We start from the raw sequence: 21,826 nt of genomic DNA, 5'->3' as shown, positions 1-21,826 counted from the left end.
TATGAGGGAGGCATGTATCCATCCGAGGGCCTCCCAACAAAATGATGTGTGCGCGGGTGTGTTTGCACGCCCCCGACAGCGTGCGAAGGTCCGGTGCAGCTCACCCTTGCTTTAAGTATGCCCCTAAAGTCCCGGATACCCTTCTTAGCATGAACCTTGGCCTAGGAGGGAAACACACACACAGTAAGACACAGATTACACACAAAACATGTTGCATTAACATTCTGTTCTGGTTTCATGTAACATCAAGAAATACTTTGATCCCCGTGGCAAAAAAACATGCAGACAAGAGGCGGGATGAGAGAGCCTCGCACATCCAGGCGGGGCACCCCGGCCACCCTACCGTACGCCACATAACAACACGCTCATCTAATATTTACTAGCTGTGAACAATTCTCCTGATTGTTGGCGACTCGTCGGCCAAGTTTGAAAAAGTTCATTTGAAAACCTTTAAAAACATCTTTAAAACCTCTTTTTCTTCCAGGTTTGAATCCTTGTTGTGCACGAATGCAAAGCAACACTTTACCTTTGACACGGCTGTGTTGAAGAGCGCTCCTCCTCTCTGTAACACACGGAAACTGTCAGTCAGGGACGGGCGCTTGGGGCAAACGCACAAACATTCAAAAGAACATTTGAATCAATTACTGCTACAGCCGCAGAGATGCGGCTTTATCGACTTTCACTGCAATCAGTCTGGCGACAAATGAGTTCCGGCTCACGTTAAACCACACCGGGCGATCGCACCGATTGATCGGCTCCTATGTCACTCGCCACACGTTGGCCGCAGCACGACTTACAGCGCACACCTTAGCTACAATCTACAAAACAACACAGCTGCTAACAGCGACGCATAAACACCAAACAGTATCAGCGAGCAGCGATAGACGACGTGGTTTTATTTAGAAGCAGCCTAAAACAGCGATAGAAAGGATGGTATGTGATTGATTCGTACTTTGAGTTCTGCACACTGACATTATGGCACCCAGCATCTCTCGCCGCCTTTCTTCTTTGTCTCTCCGATTTGCTGCTTTTTTCCTTTGGCGTCTCAACTCTTTTCTCTCTGCTGGGTCTTTAGTGTAAGCACAAAGCGCCGGCTAAACGGCTAAACAGAGTAAATGGCAGGCAGCGTTTCAGAAGTTGGCAGAGGGAGAGGAGAAGAGGGGCCGAGGTGAAGGCCCCTCTTATAGATCCCTGTCAGTCAGGAAATATGAACTTTAACAAACCTTTGAAGAGCACTCTAGAGGACTAATTCAGCCTTAGCTGACGGCTTTGGGGGGGTGAGTGAGAGAGGGAGAGGCCAAGGTTGTGGTGAGGTGGGGTGGGGGGGGGCTGTGACAGAAATGAGAGAGCGAGACAGACGGATAAGAGAAGAGGAGGAAATGGCCAGAGAGAGATGAAGGCGGGAGAGACGCGTGTTCTCGGCGTGGTTCAGCGGAGTAACGCCCGTGTTTGCTGCCAGATCAACACGTCATGTCGGAGGACGTCTTGTCACGTCAAATCGCTTCCGTCTCCCTCCCCGTCCGTCTCCGCTGTCCTGCTGCACGCGCCGCTTCACACGCACCCAACTGCACTCGAGCTCGATCTGCGCGTTCAGGCGGCGCCTTCATTCCAAAGGCAACGGCGAGGCTTCAAACGCCAAGTCGCGCCTGTCATGCTTTCAATTAAGTATAACTCGGGAATAATATATATAAAAATAAAAGCACTGGGAAAGGTATAGATGTAGATACAGCATGTACGGTAAATACCTTTACGGTGTGCATCCACTGCTGGTAAGACCGAGAATTACCTGACAGGACGTATAAAACAGGACATGTGATTAATCGTTCAGGGTTCAAAAGAAGCCCCATACTGGCTCCTGGAAATGCAGCCACAGTGAAACATCGTTATGCTTTTGGTAAAATAATCGACTGTTTTGTTTGTTACTTTGATCATGCAAACAATAAACAGCAACATTTAGCAAAGAGAAAAAAATACTACACAAAATAAAGTTAATATCACATCATGACATTTTCTAGAGACTTTCACTTAATTTCAACATTTTCATGTCTTTATAGTTCAAGAAGATCATATTTTTAACTCTTTTTGAACCGTTTTCTGTTGGACGTTGCTTCAGCTTCACTCCATGCACACAAACACTGAAGCTTTTTCTTGCAGTACGGACCTTCACTTACAAAAACCCCTTCAATTATAACTTCTTTAAGAACAAACATACTCTGAATATTTCCTGGCAGTTCCTTATTTTTTGCTTTGAATAGAATTTGTGCTGTTTGGAATTTCACTAGATCGGCACATTTCAATATTTCAGACTGCAGTAACCTGTAACCTGCAGCGTGGATGATTCAAACTGCGTTTTTTGAAGAGTACAAAGTGAATGTAATGTAGTTTTACAGTTGTGGCCCCAGACCTCTGCACAGTAGCTTAAGTAAGGTGAAACCAGTGAACAGTAGAACATGAAGGGATGTTCTGTCTAATACCTGCTTTGCCTTGTTTAGTGTTGAGTTGAAGAATTTGGGGCCCAAACTGACCCTTGGGGTACATCACAAGCAATGTGCACATAGGGAGCATTTAATTTCACAAACTGCTTCCTGTCAGTTAAATAACTCTGGACTCAATCTAGAGCGACCCCTCTGACACCGTAATGTTCCAGGTTTCTTATTAATATATCCTGATCTATAGAGTCAAATGCCGTCTATGGAGATTTTCTATAGTTCTCAGAATCTCCTATCAGACCACAGTGTGGTCGGGGTCAGAGTTCACACTGAAAAGCACGACGGCAGCAACATCTGGATGGCACCGCTTCTTTTCTTTACCGTCTAAAATCTGTGTTGCTGCGATTATATGATCAAATTTGTCCTGCGAGGCTTTGTTTTAACAGGAAACAATAAGCTCTTTGGTTTGCACTCTGCTAGGTTCACACGTGCGTTTTATTATCGGCCCGAGAACAAACAACACTCAGGATGCGTGTGAAACTTTAAACCTGAGAACAGCAAAGAGCAACTGCAAGTCATGACATCAGTGTCACTTATATAATAATCAGTGCATTAACATCGACATGGTTGCAGCTGCGATATCTTACAGCAGGCCTCAAACACTGAGTGAACATAATTTATCAGCATTTTTTAAAAAGGCTTCTAATTATTTTCAGTTTAGCGGCCTCACCTCGTTCTGTTCGCTGACACTTCCTGTGTGTTGCATTAAAATATGGCAAATAAAAATAACGCAGCTAATTGACAGACAAGTCCAGCAGTACTCACTTCCACAGAAGCCCCCCTCTGTGATCTCTTCTTCAAACACGTCAGTGAAGCCACGGCCTGCGTTCAATTTGGCCAGCCGTCCGTCGATGAACTGCAACCATAAATTTAAACATGCTTATTAAAGAAGGGAGCCGGGGGAGGGGGTGGGGGGATGTGAACACACTCACACAGATACAAACACTCCAGCAGCCACAGAGGGGTGTTATTAATCCTACCTGACGGAAACTACATCCCAAGATTAGTTGGGCTGCAGGTAATAGGGATTTGGTAATGCGGAGCAGGTGAGGGATTAGAGCAGCAGACGACATGCTACACTCTGTCTGAGACACGAGGAAGTTTCATTTCCTCCCTTTGTAACGTGGCGAGCAGAAAAACTCGCACTCGTAAATATGGACTTAACAGCTAGACAGCGACACGTTTCACGAGCGCAGGCGCGCGTAAATATGTTACGCAACCACAAGCGCAACACAAACGTTTGCAAACACAAAGTAAACATTTAAGATGAACAGAATAAACAAACAGCATTCTTTAAAAAGCATGAAAGTAAACGGAGTCGCCCAGACTGAGGCTGCAACTTAAAAAAGCAGAGATGAGACGGGAAACTGAATTATACGTGTAACAGCTACAAAGACATCAAAGGCTTTGTTCCTTAATATTTTGGCCTAACATAAGATTTGTGGTGTGCCAAGCAGTGCAGATTCTTATTAGTTCAATGTTTTATGGCTCCGTGTTTGGGGTTTTTTAGGGGAAAGAAACTACAAATTACATTTCTAAAATATTGAACATGAAGAAAATCATTATAGGAACATTGATGACACACACACACACACACACACACACACACACACACACACACACACACACACACACGGTGTTCTGTTAACTTCATCCAACCAAACTGACCACAGGTTGGCGTTAGCTTCTAGTCCCAAAGCTTATTTTATGATCGAACCTCTATTGTGACATCATCGGGTTAAACTTGGCAAGTCTGTGGATGTTAACAAAAAGGAACAAAATACACACACACACACACACACACACAGTGCAGTTTTAACAAGTCTGCTAAGAGTCGTTAAAACTGTGTGAAAATGCAGAAAAGACAACTTTGCACAGATTTGATTTTCTTATCTCAAACTTAGATGTTTACATTTTAAACTTGTTGTGTGGAGGTTGGAGGGAAAAGTAACAATGTGCCATTGTGCTTATTTAAATAAATAAATGCATATAATGATATGCAAACATATATATCTGCATCTGCATTTTCACTAATTATTACCATTAATTAGTGATCAACACCTACTACCTTTCAAACAATGTTTAAGGATTTTAATAACATACGAGCACAGAGGCAACATGCTGCCATTTGATTTCCAAGCGGTCCCGTTTCCACCCCTGAAAGTGTGGCCAAAGTATAACAGCAGCAGAGGCTGTTCTTGGGTGCATGTCTTCAGGGACAGCCTGCTAACTAGCGGCCGACACGTCGACCCGCGCCCACGGTCAGAAGAGCTGGAAACTCATCATTAGATCATTTTAATGAGAGGTGAGAGCGCCGCCTCCAACCGGTGCTCTGCTTCATGGCTGGCCCAATTAGCGCAGATAATCAACCCAAATCATCACCCAGCCAGAGCCTCCGCTTACACTCCCCACCCCACCCCCAGCCATATTACCTGCCTCATTGTGGGCCTTAATTAGACATTACTCATCAATGGCAGCCTGTGATCAACACACTCTCGCACACATGCAAACCAGCACTTCAAATAAATAAATTAAAAACAAAAAACAGTCATTCTGGTGTTCAAGCGCATGAGCATGTCCATAAACACAAGAACGAAGACACAACAGACCCTTTTCATACCGCCTTAAATAAGGGTGGTGGGGGATGGTTAAGGTTACAGATATAACCAAGGTTCTCTGATTAGCATGTCTCACTCTTGGAACCGCCCATTAAAGGAGCTCGACACCAGGACGGGTGCTGTGCCAACTTATACAACCTGATGGTGGTGGTGGGGGGGAGCTAGCTTCTGCTACTATAAGCCATGACAAATAACTGGCCACCTGATCCAGAACTATCCTGCCATCTGTGGTCTGGCTTTGGGTCCTTGGACTACAGGTTTCTGGGACCTCTGGACAAACAGGGGAGGAGGCAGAGCCCAGGACATCCCCACCTGTGTGCATCACTGGGACTAAAGCAGGCGAGAGCTGAGGCTTCTTTGGAAAGTAGAGTTTCAGTACCTCATCAACACTGTGCTTCTCCTCACCGCTCTCTTTGCATGGAGGTGTTGGGCGAAGAGTAAAGGAGGTCCTTTACTAATAGAATAGGATGCTGCGTTCTCTCCTGAAGATCCAGGACTTACGCCCAAGTAGCCTGTACGACCACTACTGTACGCAGGAAACATGTTATAATACAGCGATCAAGAATAAAGGGAGGACTGTAGACGATGATGTGGCTTCACCATCTGCCTCCATAATCTGGTCTAATAAAACGTTTGAACGTTGTTTGAACTGAGCGACTTCTGCTAGAGATGGCACGATACCACTTTTTTATGCCCGATACCGATATCATGAATTTGGATATCTGCCGATACCGATATGAATCCGATATAATGTGTTTTTTAATCAATAAAACTGTTTTTTTAATATCTTGCTGCTTTTTGTATAAGTTCATACTCAAGTTAAAAAAAAAACCAAAACACTAAAGCTACTCTGTTACACCTGTATGCAAAAAATACAACAAAATATTTCATAGTTCAGCAAAACTGATCAATCTAATAAACTTAAACCTGCTCCATCCTCCCTATTCTGGTATTTTAAAGAGTAAGCAACCTAATCAATAGGGCTCTAAAACTCCCAGCAAAAAAAATAAAAAAATAAAAATAGGGAACCACCCCCCACGCTCCACCTCATGACGCTTAATCGACGTAATCAACTTTAATTTGATGCAGGTTGGAAAAAAAAGTGCTCAGAAATAAATTATTTTTCAAGAATAATTAAATAGATTCAACATCTTTCTTCTACAGAACTGCACAGATGGAAGAAGTACTATAGCTTACTAGGGTATATCAGACTTAACAGTTACTATATACAGTAATGGACTTCTATACATTTTACATCAGATTAAAACTTTGGTTGTAAGATTCAGATAATTATTTATTAAAAGCTCGACATTTTAAATGAGAATAAGAAAGAAAAGTATGTCTTTGTGCCCCCTTTTCCCTGTTCATGCCCTATCGGCCCCCCTGGCTAAACTTTGCTAGATCCGCCCCTGCACAGTTACAGCCGTCAGCTGCGTAGAAAAAGATCCTCGAGTAGAAAGTAATATTAAATAAATTCTAACAACAGCTGATCAAGCTTAAATGTGCTGCTGTTGTTCAGCTGCTGGTTTCCTCTTTCTGGTGCAAAGTGGGCCAAAAACAAACAAGAGAGACAGACTCCCGACAGAAAAGCCGATCAGCTGATCATTGATCAGTTTCATTATTGAAGCAGCAGCAGGAGAGGGAGGGGGAGGCAGTCGCTCCATATATCGGTTGTTAAGCTTAACGTGGGAATGCTTTACAAACATTCAGAGATGAACTTGCACACTTGCTTTACTTCTCTCTGGGATGAGATGTCGGTTTGGTAGCGAAGCTACAAACACACACAGCTGCTCTATCACGTGACCACACTGCTCCGATGTGCTACGGTTATGAGCCGAGTTACGCCATGTCGCAAGTTCTGTGAGGTGCTTTTTTGATATTTAATAGATCGGATTACATTTTTATTTCTCTCCGATATCCGATCCAGTAATTTACGTCAGTATCGGACCGATACCAATACGTGATATCGGATCGGTCCATCTCTAATTTCTGCAGCCGTCAAACTAACATTTTATAACCTGCGTTTGGCTGGTAGGTAAGCCTGTCTGTGCGCGTTCACCTGCCCTGCATGTTAAGATCAAGGATATTTCATGCTCTCGTCCGACCCAGGCGGGCCTCACACACTCGCCCAACTGCACAACACAATTCGCTGGTAAGCTAAGTGAGGAAAAGGAATGAAACAAAGACATTTTCCCAGGCAGCATAAATGGGTCGTTCTTTTGATGTACTGCTTCCCATGACATCATACTGTATTACTACTTGCTAGAACAGCGGTCCCCAACCCCCGGCCCGGTTCCCATCCATGAGTCGTTTGGTACCGGGCAGCGAGAGTTGAGGCTCGGGTGTGAAATTGATGGTTTTCAGGGTTTTTATTGTTATTTTTTTTATTGTTTTTATCGTTAACTCAGTTTTCCTGGGTCTTTTCCCGTTTGCTACGAATAAATCTTTTCTTTGGTACCAGTACTGATTTTATTTTGTTGTATTTATCCACGACACCTTAAAGGCCGGTCCACGGCACAAAAAAGGTTGGCGACCGCTGTGCTAAAGTACCTCTTGGCCTGTTGGTAATTTTTGTTTTTAGTTTAGTTTTGTTGGTAAAGCTGAAGCTAAAGCTAACCTTTGTAAGCAACAGCTTTGCTGCTTTAGGACAAAAGAAGTCGAGTCCCTACTCACATGAGCATCTTTGGCACCAGCACCGTTGTTGGCCTCATGGCGAGGTCACGTAGGATATTTTTAAATAGCGAGACAGTAATGGATTCTTCAAAAGAGGAAACTCTGAGGAAAGAACCACGACGGGACCGAACGAGGGCCAGCTTTAATGAAGCTTTCACGGTTACTCAGAATTCTGATTTCGCCAACATTTGGAAATCGAGTCATTTACTTGTTCAAGACTCAAACAAATGTTGCTGCTGATTTAAAAACAAATCCAAGCCAAACTAAATATGTGAAGACAGACAAGTGAAAGTATGAAGAACAGATGATAGTGCTGCTGCAGCGCTTCGACTCTAAATGTCTCTTTGTTTCCCTCGTGCTCTCTTGGAGTACATATCAAGCATGCTTATAGACATGAAAAAAGGACGCATGCAAATACTAGAAATATGAAAAAGCTGCATTTTGCATTTTTTCCTGTTGCCGCTAAAATAATATTTACTTTCCAGTTTCCTGCAGCAGCTGTGATACACAATAAAGTGTGCTTTCTGCACTGCGAGACTGCGACCGCACACAACGGATTAATTTATTACACACCATTCCTCGACAATCTTGTTCTTATCCGCCAAGACTGATGCATAATAAATCACTGGAGTCCAAGTCCCAGTGAAACAGCACATGGCTTCGTTTTGTCAATAGGAGAAAGAGTTCATTGACTCAGTCTCTGCTGTACGTGTAGGAGCTGAGGATGGTTGATAGGAAGCAGGTTAACGTTGACAGACCCCCCCCCCCCGCATTCTTTTGGATGATTTCTCCCACTTGCTGCTCGGAGCAGAGATGAGCTGGTGGACCGAGCAGAGAGGAAACACTGCAGGAAACTGCGAGTTTGCAAGAAGGTGAAAATGTGACATTTTAGAGGGCGGGGGGGTCTAACTTTTGTGTCTACTTATTTTAGGGTCGGTTCACTTAAGAACCAGAACAACAGTAGGTTTTTAGTAATAGGAGGTAGTCCAGTTGTTATAATAAGGGCATTAAATGCAACTATTAGCCTTAAACGTCATGTGACACTACAGGGTCTTTAGCTCCATAATTATAATGACAAACTCCTGAGTTTGCATGAATAACTCTGATTATTTGACTTGGCTGATTGCAGAACCAAAGAGCTGCTATGCAGTGAATTAAAACACTCCAAAAACACAAAGTACCTGCAGAAAAGCAATTTCCTGCTGAAACGGTAACACCTCAAACTAAGGTAACACCTCAACATTACGCACGTGTGTAATATGGTCTGTCAAGTCCAACAATGTGGTTTAAATTTTACTGCCGGCGTAATGTTGACGGTGTTAAAACCGCCCATTTGGGTTGTTGTGTAGCTTCGTTCCGTTTGAGCGTTGAGACTGTTTGTTTACACCGACAAAGCCTAAAAACGGAAGCTACGATTGGCCCGTGGTTCCCTCTGTCAACGATCCCGCCGGGAATAAAGCACAAAGTGCTCACCTCGGCCGGAGAAAAGGGAAAACAAACAGGAAGCAGAATAATTAAAGAAAGACTCTAATCCCTGCACATCTGTGGATGCTGATCCATTTGTTTAATAAAAGGCAGCAGTCCGAGTTTCTAACGCGCACTTTTGTGTCGTCAGCTGGTGACGTGACGATAAAGATGTATTGCGTTAAAACAAATAATGAGAGTGTCGTCGGGTAAGAATGAGCTGGGAAAATAAAAATCCAACCATCTCCAGGACCACAGAAAACAAATGCGTGCACGTGTGTGGCCACGCCAGTCGAGTTTTGTTTGTGTGATTCCGAGTGGATGTAGGTCACGGCCAGAGCAGCGCTCGGGTGAACCGCTGGCCTCTTTCACTTTAGTAGCGAGAGGAGTGGAGGAGATAAGCTCGCCCCATCTCCTGCGCTGGAGAGGAGGAGGAGATAAGGGCCTGTTTCCCAATGCTACCGCTGAGGCGTGAGCCAGCCGGGAGGATGCTTTGAACCGCTGCTCGCTATCTGCTCTGCCTGGGAAAATTATAAACAGAGTGTCCAGAGAAACAAAAGGTTGATTGAGGGCTGCTGTGCTGCGCTCTCGGGGGTAAATCGCACTAGTATCGTGGGTCAGAGAGCGCAAAGAAAAATCCGAGGGGCGAGAGGAAATTTTCTTCGGTGCCAGAGGTGTCTTTCCACTCGTCTCTGCTAAGTTTAGTATTACTGAAGGGATTTTGGGGGGAAAAACATTAAGTATACATGAGTGGTTTTTAAGGGAAACCACACATGAATAAAGGATACCTGCTCGCGCTCAGGCACACAAACACACAGCAAGTAAACACACACACCACCCCGGCGGAGTTAACAAAACCTATACGAGGCGGATTTTAGATTTTCTGAGGAGCAAATTAAAATTCTGGTCCCATATTTTGATTTTATAGACACGTGGACATGATATCGTTTTTTCTTTTTTTACACCAGATAAAACCAAGCAGAGAAACATTAAGATGTGCACTAAGAGATATCCACTGTAAACTGTTTCTGGAGGTCAGTAACCTCACATAATCCCAGGCCTCTCGCCTCTACGTTCCTGCAAATCCAGCTGACAATTTGCTGAGCACGAGACGAGCTACCAGGCAACTTTTATCTATAAAAATAAAAACTTTCACCAATGGAAACAAGAAATATGCTCAAAAATAACCTGATAGAAGAGGTTAGATTAACTGACCAAGTAAGCAGTCGCTCAGTGTGTGCATACAACAGCTGATGGTGCTGATCTGAGGACGAGTAACGGCCCTCTTTTATAGAACAGAATGCAAATATAGATAAAGATGTTACATTCTTTCCACTTCAGCACAGAGCACGCACGCGCACACACACACACACACACACATAGGTTTGTACCTGTTTGAAGAGCTGCAGGTTGACAGCCATGGACAGGAAGTTCTTCATGGTGCTCGAACGATGGCTCACGAAGCTTTCTTCACAGAACGTGATTGGCTCTCCCTGTTCAGAAAAACATTTTTGCTTAAAAACAACAAAACTCATTTTTGTTTGCACCAATCTGTTTTCGCACCAACGAAGCCGCAGGAAGCAGCACAGACGCGATATCCTGTTTTTTTTACGGCACCAGTTGTTGTTGTTTATGGAAGGATTCGTGTCATGCACATGATGTGTGGCATCGTTACACGCTGCATCTTTTAACCATCGAGTATTTCAGACGATTTCTTCATTAGTGAGCTAAAACCCAAACAGGAAGGAAGGAGGAAGAGTGGAAGTTGGGGGAAAAAACAAAAAAAGGAAAATTAGAAACTGCTCCCCTGGCAATGCATACATGATCTCCCCTGGACCAGATACACGTCCCAGTAAACCCAACAGTGCTCCACACGAACACATTATTGCATTATTACCATTTCTTACATCATGTCTGTCGGCCTGTGAGCTACAGACACGCAGGATGACAACAGAACCACTACAGGCCAATCGCGCGCTGCCCCACGGTCCTTTTCCAGTTCACGTTCTCTCATAATTAACATAATTCACACAGATTTCAACGATGCTCCAAATTCTTCAGAGGTAAAACAATGTGCTTTGTCTGTTCCAGGCTACGAGCACAGCGCGCCACATAAAAACAACTTAACAACGCTGGAGAATAACCCCATTTTCAGGGACTGGCAGAGGATACCAGTGGCCCAAATTACATCACGGGAATACAGTTCCACTTACATCACTAAAAGTTTTACGGCATATTATCTTGTAAGAGTTGAAAGTGACTCGCGGTTTAATCAGCTACAGACCACACTGCAGCGTGCAAAGCTGGATAGCATACTGAGAAGCTAACGGCTACTAAGGAAAAACAAAAATTCCCGAGTACACAGAGCTCAGTGTTCAAACTCGGAGCTGCCGTGCACGACTACGAGCGCCGCTGCAGGACTCTCCCATCTTTACAGGGACAGTTCACTGATGTGCGTTTGCGGAGGTTGTTCGATTCATCACCACCTGGTTACACGAAAACAAAGCTGGTGAGAAATTTCTACTTGGCTACATTTGCCAGCAGGAAGGTGATGCGCATCTCCTCCGTGGTTGCACCGCGGCTTTGCTTTGGGTTTGCGGTGGTAGAAAGAAAACCGTTCCTGGCTGCTTTACTGGTTTTATTTTTCATGCTGACAGTTGTTCTTTTTTAACTGGCTTGAGAGTGAGCGAGAAGCATTTAGCCCCCTATATTTAATGTAAGGAGGACGCACAGAGAACAGATTTCGCCATAGTGGGGAAGGACGAACGTGTTTTTATCTGCACCGTTACAGGAGGAGCACAACAATCATTTTAGCTATTTTAAGAGACTCATTACACTGAACCACAAAGCTTCCAGGTTACAGAGGAAAAAGTGTAAAGTTTGATGATTGCCTGTTGTTTGTTCACATGGTGAACTTTTCCTGTACAGCAGAACAATAACAAACATCGATTGAAGGACTTGGCGTGATTTTACCACATCACAGGGTTCAATGCATGCCTTTATCCTGTCTTCCTTCTCTCAAACCAACCAATCACAGCAGATGGCCCCGCCCCTCCCTGAGCCTGATTCTGCCGGAGGTTTCTTCCTGTTAAAAGGGAGTTTTTCCTTCCCACTGTCGCCAAAGTGCTGCTCATAGGGGTCATATGATTGTTGTATGTATTATTGTAGGGTCTACCTTACACTATAAAGCACCTTGAGGTGACTGTTGTTGGGATTTGGTGCTGTGTAAATAAAATTGAATTGAATTCCAAAATTGCAAATGCTGAGGATGAGCCAACAGTAAAAACGAGGAAGATTCTTTCAGACAGACGATGATGTGTCGGTCAGGCTTCATGCTTTAATGCGCAGTCTTTATTTAAAATGGAAACATTTTATTGCATGTTCTGGATGCTTCCATCTCATGCTGGCTTATATCTGTGCAGGCACTTTGCATACAAAGCTGCAAATTTTGTGAGCAAACTGTAACTTTCTGAGATTATGCACGGAGAAGGTTTCTGTGTCTAAAATAATCTTTACCACTTTTAAACATGCGATTGCACCTCAACCACACTTATCCACAGCTTCACATCTGGCTGGATGATCTGAACTGCTTACACGTGTCGTTTAGTCAAACCTGAGCGAATAGGACCGACCGCACACCCGCCTACCCAGCCTGGCCTCACCGATGGTGGTAAAAACCGATTTGCTATTTCGGGTTCTTTTGTCAGACACCTGTGTTACTCCGAGCTAGCGAGAAGCACCTGGGGAGCTTTAACGTGAGCCGAAACCGACGATCTGCCCGTATAATCAGCCGATTGCTTTTCGACTCATTATCATTTTCGAGTTTTGTTTCATTTACAACCCAGCGAGACTCTCACCGAGCATCCACACCCCTCCTTCTGTCGAGGCATATGGGTCTGTGAACTACAGAGCGCCTCAGCTCTCTCCGGGAAGATCTTTCCTTCAGAACGACGAGCAGAGCGATATTCCCCAAATTTCGGGACACGGGGTAGAGATCTTCTTTATTAAATCACAAGTGTAGTTTGTGCATGTATGTTAACTCCAAAGCTTTTACACAGATCCTAAAAGTCTAAAAGAAAACAGTGTGTGAACGTGAGCGAACTGAGAAATCGCCGCGCGATGCGCTCGCACGCACAAACACACAGAGTCTCGGCGCCTGTGTCAGAGGGGAGGCAGTTTGTTCGTATACAGCCTGTATACAAAGAAAAGAGAGACAGCATCAATAATGTAGCATCTTGACTCCGGGAGTCCACAAAGTCCAATTAATCTCAAAGCCAGAGGAACAAAGGCTTTGCTATCTGACAAACAGGACATGGTGTAGTTTGCTGTGCTCTGATTCAGACTTGATAAGCAGAAAAGATCTAGAAAAGAAATGTTAGGGGGCTTAGCAAAGGCGAGTTAAACACCAAAGGTGGCTAAAAGAGATCTTCAAAGGGAACGTCCCGACTCTTTTCGGCTCCTCTGACATTTCACCGTCTCAGACAAGCCCACCTTAGCTCCTCGCTCTGACTGAAAACACACCTTTCACTTTGAGTCGAAACAGATTAAATTTGACTCTGTTCAGCCAAACTGAAAATGCTGCTGTGTGCTGCGCATGCTTAGGAGAAAATACACCGGCCTATGTGCATCACTGCATATGAATGTACTGTATATAAACGCACGGTACCGCTCTGTGAGTCGTTTGGACCGGACCGTGAGAGTTGAGCCTCGGGTGTTTTTATCGTTAACTCTTTTTTTTGGTAGCGGTACTGGTTTTATTTTGTTGTATTTATCCGCGCCACCTTAAAGGTCGGTCCGTGAAAATATTGCTGGACATAAACCGGTCCGTGGCGCAAAAAAGGCTGGGGACCGCTGGTTTATAAGGTTGGGAAACCTGCAGTCAGCTGAGCCTGAAGGAGTCACAACGCTTCTCCCAGCATGTGAAAGATTTTGCACATATACACTCGGACACCGTACTCTTCACATTAGCTGTCATGCGTGATTTTTACACCACAAAAGTTAAATAAAAGTGTCGCCCATTGTTTGAGCGAACTCACTCTTTACGCACATTCAGTGGCTTTCAGTGATTAACATGGTGATTAATGACGTCCTTACAGGTTTATATCTGAGAGCGTCTCTGTAGGATCCAAACAGAGCAGCCTGCGCTCTCAGGAAGGCCCTCGCCACACCACTTCCCGTCGCTGTCGACTGCTTCTTCAGCTTGCTCTTCAGCGAGGACACCTGATGGAAAAGAAAATCGGGAGAGAGAGGTGGTGGGGTGCGGGGGAGAGACGGAGGGGTAAAAGTTAAATTATCACCTCTGAAATTGGTGGAAGAAACAGCTAGCCCATTCTGGGTGTGAAGTATCACATTTGCAGGTCATCTCAAAGAAGGGAAAGGAAAGAAAGGGAGAAGCTTCAGCCTTTCCACCGATCTGTTGTGCTGCTGGGAGCACCTGCTGCTTTGCTAATTGAGCGGAGCACGGGGGCGGCGAGGAGGAGGGGACATCGGCGAGGAAATGGAAACTCGCATTCTTGATTTTCCTCTCTCACCCTCTCCATACTGCACTTCACCCCCTCCCTCCCTCCGCCGCCCATCACCTTCTTGCTTTTTTCACCATCTCTCCCTCCTGCTTTCCCCTCCCCTCTTGGCTCTGCTGGACTCCCTCTAGAAGAGGATTCTTGACATAAAGCGTCTTTAATTATTTTCCCCTCTCCTGGCTCTGTCTCCAGGACTCCAGGCGAGAGTGGAGGAGCAGCAGGCCCGAGCTTGTTTTAGGATGACAAAAGATTCACCCTGGCCACCGGGCCCTGGGGAGTCTGGGAAGGAAGTTGTCAAGAGGCTCTCCTCACCTGCTCAGCAGTAGTCTGTGTTGTGGCAGTGCGAGGAGGAGGCAGAGCTAGCGAGGCACTGCTCCTCTCTGTGTGGGCTGTGCCAGCCTAGCACAAAAGCACAATGTTTGATCGGGTTGCGCAGGAAGTCTAGATTACTCTAACAGTGGGCTGGTAGCGCTGGCTTTGAATCCCAATTGCAAAAGGAAAACATTACGTTTAACCTTCAACCTCAATTAGCGAGAAATGGATCAAGTGCACCTCCAAACTTTGCATTGTTTCAGTCTATATTCTACACCAGCGTAAAACAGGTTCAAATACCACCCGCCAAACTGGGACAGAAACTGGGAGTGCACAATGACCACCAAGAAAAGGGAAAATTCCCGTTTGAATTAATCTAACGTAGAGTCATCACATCGTGTGCTCTGCGTTCCAACACAGTGTTTCTCAAACGTACCAGTGTTGTTCCTGTTACCCTCATCTATCACATCACCGCACGCACTCTGTTTATTTGCACACCTCTTAAATTGTTATTTGCACATTTTTACTGTAAATGACGGTGGCCCTGAGAGGCCAAACGGACTGCAACTTAAGAAAACACCAGCAATAAGAAAAACGCTGCAAAAGCGCACAAAACACACCGGAAATGGGGAAACGGAAATAGGAAAAAAGTTATTTCCAAAAGCACAAGTGTTTCTGGGGAAACAATAACCGACAAAACAGTTGCAGGAACCAAAACATGCTAAGAATTGCGCTGAGAGACACTTAAACCAAGTGGAGGACCTGTCGGAGAGGTGTGTTAGCCTAACTAAAAATCACGAGATTAAAACACACTTACCTAGCATGTTTTGGTTCCTGCAACTGGTCCGTCAGGTTATTGTCTCCCCAGAAACACTTCCCTTGTGCTTTCGGAAATCTGTGTTTCCTATTTCCGTTGTGTTTTGTGTACTTTTGCAGCTGGTGTTTGTTTAAGTTGCAGTCCGTTTGGCCTCTCAGGGCCACCGTAGTAAATTTTGAAATTTAAAATCTGTAAATTTTGTAAATTTGCTTATTGCAATTTAATGGTCGGGCATTGCAATAAGCATTTCACCAGATGTCTTACTGTGTATGTGTGTGAGACGAATAAAATTTGAGTATCTGCAGCGAAAAAGTCAAAGCGACGAAAGCAGAAAAACATCTGACCGCATGTTTGCAGCAAATATGATAAAGTGCTGATCTGGTCTGTGGTCGCGCACATCGCGCCGCGGCGTTGGGGGGATTTTGTCATCTGGCATCTGCAATTAGCCGATCTGGGAAACTTCAGGGAGGAGAAGCAAAGTGTTAGCACAGCTCACACGGAGGACACGCGGGGAGAGGCAGAAAGAAAGGCAGCCGGAGAGTGTGGCGGTCTTAAACTGGGACAAAGACAAAATGAACAGTGTTGATTTGGCTCCCCTGGGCTTTCTCACTCTCCACAGCGTCCCCGTGCTGCCATCGCAAATGCTCCCAGGCATCAAACAGAAAGTTTATCACGGTTAAATTAACAAGTGTCATCTCCATATTCACTCATTGTGCTAAATGCTTTTATGTTTATGTAAAGCCCTTTTTGGAATTAATATTTAATGTTTATGTGCATTTTCACTGTTTTCCCCCTTCCTCGCAAATCATTAAACTGCCTCCCCCCCCCCCTCTCCTTTTTGGAGGGGGGAGAATCAAAGCGAACACAATGTCAGTCTACGAGGGGGAGGCATACCCCCGAAGACTGTCAGAGGAGCCGGATCGTGGAGTTTACTGTGCGCACTGCAGCTTTGAACGGGTGAGAGCGCCGCGAACACTTTTTAATGAGGTGGGGACACAATCACCGTTTTGTTTTTTTACTTCCCGGCGTTTGAAAAACGGGCGATAAAGCGAAGAGTTGGAAGTTTCACCTTCGTTCACGGGAAGAGTTCAAAAATCCTCCTTCGGTCACACGTAGCGATTAATTAAATTGTCAGATATTACAAATCAAATATAGTCGTAGCTGTTTGGTTAATAGAAATGAAAACGCGCCTCGCACGGGAACAAAAAAGAAATAAATAAAACCAACGTGTACGTCGTAATTGGGTTTTGAATATGGCGCCTACGCCACAATCATCAGGTGTGCCTCCGCGGTAATGGCTCTGTCAAACTAATTAACTTCTGCAGTTTGAGTGAAGCTAACGAGATGCGTACAGGCATCAGAGGAAGGCCAGGCTCTACAGGTGATAACCCTATTTGGCAGTGACATTTTTTAGTGTAAAGTCACAGTGGCGGTGATGAGATCAAAGGCAGAGAGTCCCCCATTGGGTCCAATTAGAACTATAGCATTGTACAGGGAAGGGGTGGCAGGGGGAGAGAGGGGAGTGGGCGGTTGTCGGAGAGAGACACAGAGAGAGAGAGAGAGGGGAAAAACTGTTGAGTTATGATATTCATAATCTATGCAGAGAGGCCTTTCCAGTACAGGTCTTCTCCCCATAGCTGTGATCTTTTCAATTTACATCAAGGGAAGATGGTCGGGGATGAAAGCGGGGCATCCAGGCGCTCGGCCCCCAGAGGGCAGACACGGGGCCTCATTAAGGCCCGGCCCAGCCAGCCCCAAACAGGATTTGAAGTGCGTCACATAAAGAGCACGAGGTCAAAGGTCAGACATAGAACAGATCTCCATTTAACTCTCCAGCTGGAGATGGTAATTAGCAGGTGCAATGATGATCCCTGCCTGAATGTAAGGGATGATACCTCTGTAGGTGACACCAGGCATCTGTGTGAACGCGCGCGAAAGTCTGCGCTCACGCCGCCGCCTTGATGCATCGAGTGAGCATCAATCAAGGGCCTCGCACTGCTGCGCACGTGTGCGCGAAACGCACGAGCTTTTGGAGAATTTTAAAAAAAGCAAACTTACCATGTGATTTCCTGTTTTGTAAAGTGACACAGAATCAGGTAATGATGACGCACACAAACGTTCACTTTTAATAAACAAAAGGAGAAGAAAAAACATCTGCAAACGAGCTCGATTATATACAGATATGTAGAATTTTACTTTAAATTTTTACTTGGGCATTACAAAAAAAAAAAGTCTCACAAATAACGACCCCAATGCTTCTGTTGTTTTAAAAGAACGAATAAAAAGTTGGATTTTCTTCTCACAAAAAAGGAATGTTTTGTTTAAGAATCTGTCCAGGGAAAGAAAGCCACGGGGACGCAATTAAAGAACTACAAAGAAAAAAATAGTTATGAAAATCTCCCACTTTCTTTTGATGTGCTGCAGTCTGAACTGTACACACACACACACAAATCTGAACAAAGACGCACAGAGAACACACACACACACAGAACGCAACTTGGAATCTGTGAGAAATCATTCATTCTTTCAATTAAAGATAAATATTAGATATCTTTTAAACCGCAAAATGAAAATTAACCATAAAAATGCAGAACAAAGACAAATCTACACAAATACAATCGATACTAGTTTTAGGTTTGACTGCAAGAAATTATTATTTTTTAAATCAGTAAAGCAGTGGAAGAAAAAACTAAAGAATAAAGTATTCAGAGCGTTGCAATACATTAGTCAGGCGAAATGAGAAAGGGTGAGAAAGCAAAGGGGGGAAGCAGCGTGTGTGTGTGTGTGTTTTAATAGGGCTATCTCGTTGCCATGAGATTCTGCCCGGTGTGGGGTTACTTTGTCAAGCTGACCTCTTATAGCAGCTGAGCGGCTGAGTTTTGCATACATAATTAACTACAGCTAAATGTCATCCCTCACTTCAATAACTAACGCAGTGGGTGATGCTGCTCTCCCTTTTTGACTTCTAATCCAGAGCGAAGCGCCGGCAGACCGACTATGTGAAAATGAAGTGCAGCTTTTTAAACTCCACGCGAGTCAATGAAGGGCTGCTAACGCTGCAGCGGGAGTGTGCACGCCTCAGAAAGACAAATCACAACCTGGAAAACGAGGCTTTAAATGAGCACCGTCTGACGTTTGCAGTCGGTACAATGCAGACTCACAACAAGGAAATCAGATACTTTGCTTGCAGCTTGTTATGATGTGGTGCAGATTCCAGGACTGTTTCTGGTAAAGTACAGCGTGTAGCCGGGGTGGAGCGACTGCATTCCCGGCGCTGAGCTACCACGTAGTTGCAGCACAGCATGCGAGGGACTTTACCGTAGGCAGCTTTGCTTTAAGTGAAGCAAACTTGACTTATTCTGAAGTGAAAATGGACAAAATCTGAGCAGAAAGTTTACCCCAAACTACACGTGAACGACAAACGTTCCTCCGGCGTGCGGGTGTCTCCGTGTGAGTGTTGCCTGCCGCGCTCTGCTCTACACGATGACGTAGATGTTGTTTTCTGGAAAATGTCAGAAACCGAACGCCAAATTAAAGCCGCGATGTTTGATTAAGTGTGCCAGGTGATCTCAGGAGAGGCGCGCAGACGCAGCCTCAACCCCCTCGTTCATTTGTAAACCTCCAAATGTAGGCTTGAAATACAGGAAGTAGGAGTGTACGCTGTAAATCCCCCCCTTGATTGGGAATACAAATGATCAAATGTGCGAAGGCTAGGTACGTACGGGTACGCGGTGTCAGCAAAGTAGCGAGAGGCAGAGAGGAGGAGAATAGAAGGAATTAGGCTGTGATGTGAGAGGGAGCATCTGAAAATAAAGATGTGAGCTGCATTGTAGCAGCTCACCTTGAATACGCGGCACAGAAAGAATAATACATGAAAACAAAAAATTCTTCCATCATTGGTTTGAGATCAACTGCCAGGATCAAAAAACAATCCGATTCAGACGCGCGGTGTTTGTTTTCGGAATTAACAGACTCCTAATTTGCTATTCTTGGATACTTTTAATGACTGGTGGAGTAAACAGCTCCTCCAACCAAAAGCCAATTATAACTTTATCAGCACAATCTCTGCTGAAGAATCGCAGCTCTCAGAGAAGGAAACAAAAATACCTTGATCTTCCAGGGAAAACTACAGCTTCTTCTTTATTTGTTTTTATCGACTATTCCTTTTCAGTAAGCTTGTCAACACGTTGCTTTTACTGACACGAGCGCAGCCTGTTGTGAGATCAACATTAATGTTGATCTCACAACAGGCTGTATCGAAACTTTTGGTTAAAGCAACTCTAAATAATGCAAAATCCTGCCAGAGCACTGTAGGCTCCATTTGTCTGATAATATCAGGCCTTTTATTTAAAAACAACAGTCAACAAACAAACACACGGCTTTGCTGTGGACCGCCACGCTTCAGATATCCTTCATGTTCCAAATAAAAACAAAAAAGACAAAAAGAAATTAATTCTGAATCTTTGATTAATGTGACGTTTCCAATTTAAAAACAATAAAAATCAAGAGTTGCCCTCAAACGTTGGCGGCATCCTTACCAATTACTCTCAGTCAGATCTTTCCTTCTCGCTGCTAAACGGAACCGCTACTGGCGTGGTAGCGTTCGTAATAGTCAATAAATCTAAAATATTATGTGTGAAGTTGCGGGAAAAGACCATTAAGGGGGCGGAGCTGGAGCAGGGGTCCCGTCTGAAAGACAGACACTAATTCGGGACAACTGTGAACTCTGAACCCGCTAAAAGCTCGGCCACTGGTCAGCAGATCCTCGTAATGGAGTCCACATGTGCTCGCGCCGCCACAATTAAACGGATCTCCAAAGGTTTCCTTAAATCAACATCGGGGTGTTTTTAGTCGTACGCGCAGAAGAACCGCCCGTGGCCTCTGAATCCATTTGATGCTTTTATATATTCACACAAAGTGAAATAATCGTTGGGCTTCACGCCGAATAAACCCGAGCGTTACAGCGAGAACCGCCGAGAAACCAGGAGCGCCTTTCATAGCTCGGCAGCTCAGCCCAGGCAGAGAATCGCTCAGCATTAATCAAGATTTCAGGCCTCACTTTGACAAACTGCACAATGCCTCCTTTTGTGTAAACACAAACATCAAATGCCATGTGGCGTGTCCTCATCACTAACAAGCAAACTAACAAGAGACCTGGAATTCCACTCAATTAGTACCTGCTCGCTTTGTTATTAATCTGCTAACCTCCGCGAAGAGATGAGAGGAGACAGGAGGGGGAAATGAACGGGAATAAAAACAACAACAATTTGTTACGATAAATATATTAATGCCAGCAAAGTTTCCGTTTCAGGTGGTGTAATTCGACGTGATGTGCAGGCTATGTTCTGTCATTAGTCAGGAAAAATGGCGAGTGGGGATCAAAGCAAAAAAGCCTCCGAGCCTGCCACTTAATTTATCACACGGCAAAGACAAAGGCTTCTCTCTCCGCTTCTGTCGCCTTCAAAAGCCCCGACTCTTTTTTATGACAAACTCAGTTTGCAATTTAATTTAGGGATTCGGTCCCTGGGTGCAGAAAAGCAAGCAGGCAGGAAGTGAGAAGAAGGTAGCCAGACAGGCAGAGAAGCAAACAGCGGCTGCGGGAAACGTCCAGGCAGGCGGGAAGCGCTGCGAGGGAGGGAGACAAGAAGGCAGACAGGTGCCATGAAACTCCAGCAGTCAGGCAGGCAAACGGGCGAGAGAGCTGGCAGAAAGTGTAAAAGAGATCGGTGCACACAGTAAAGAGGCATTCACACACGCTAGCAGTCATAGTAGGCTGAGCAGCGCTAAACCAGGAGAACCAGAGAAGTGTGGGAGTGCGAGCAGGTCTGGAGTCTGCTGGGCAGTGGATGAAATTATGTCCTGCTGCTGGGACAGGAGTCCCGTAGGCGGTGGAGCCCGAGCATATACTGTTAGCAGCGTGGGTAAAAGAGCGTC

At 44.9% G+C, this 21,826-nt stretch overlaps 1 protein-coding gene across 2 annotated transcripts in view; it reads right to left on the bottom strand.

Annotated features, from left to right (window-relative positions):
• dennd1b (DENN/MADD domain containing 1B) overlaps positions 1–21,826 on the bottom strand; it is a 93,070-nt gene that overhangs the window by 12,514 nt on the left and 58,730 nt on the right. For both annotated transcript variants that reach the window (XM_085375480.1, XM_085375481.1), the window contains 6 exons: positions 14,339–14,464; positions 10,636–10,737; positions 3,255–3,345; positions 1,746–1,786; positions 527–562; positions 105–161 (listed from right to left, as the gene is read on the bottom strand). In XM_085375480.1, coding sequence (XP_085231606.1) covers positions 105–161; positions 527–562; positions 1,746–1,786; positions 3,255–3,345; positions 10,636–10,737; positions 14,339–14,464 — 453 coding nt within the window. The remainder of the gene's footprint in view (positions 1–104; positions 162–526; positions 563–1,745; positions 1,787–3,254; positions 3,346–10,635; positions 10,738–14,338; positions 14,465–21,826) is intronic.

The sequence above is a fragment of the Diplotaxodon limnothrissa genome, linkage group LG17 (genome assembly GCF_057381915.1).
Source record: "Diplotaxodon limnothrissa isolate DT_005_m linkage group LG17, D_limnothrissa_male_GT1.1, whole genome shotgun sequence".
NCBI lineage: Eukaryota > Metazoa > Chordata > Actinopteri > Cichliformes > Cichlidae > Diplotaxodon > Diplotaxodon limnothrissa.
Note: the sequence above shows the minus strand (reverse complement) of the source record. Positions and strands in the feature narration are given on the sequence as shown.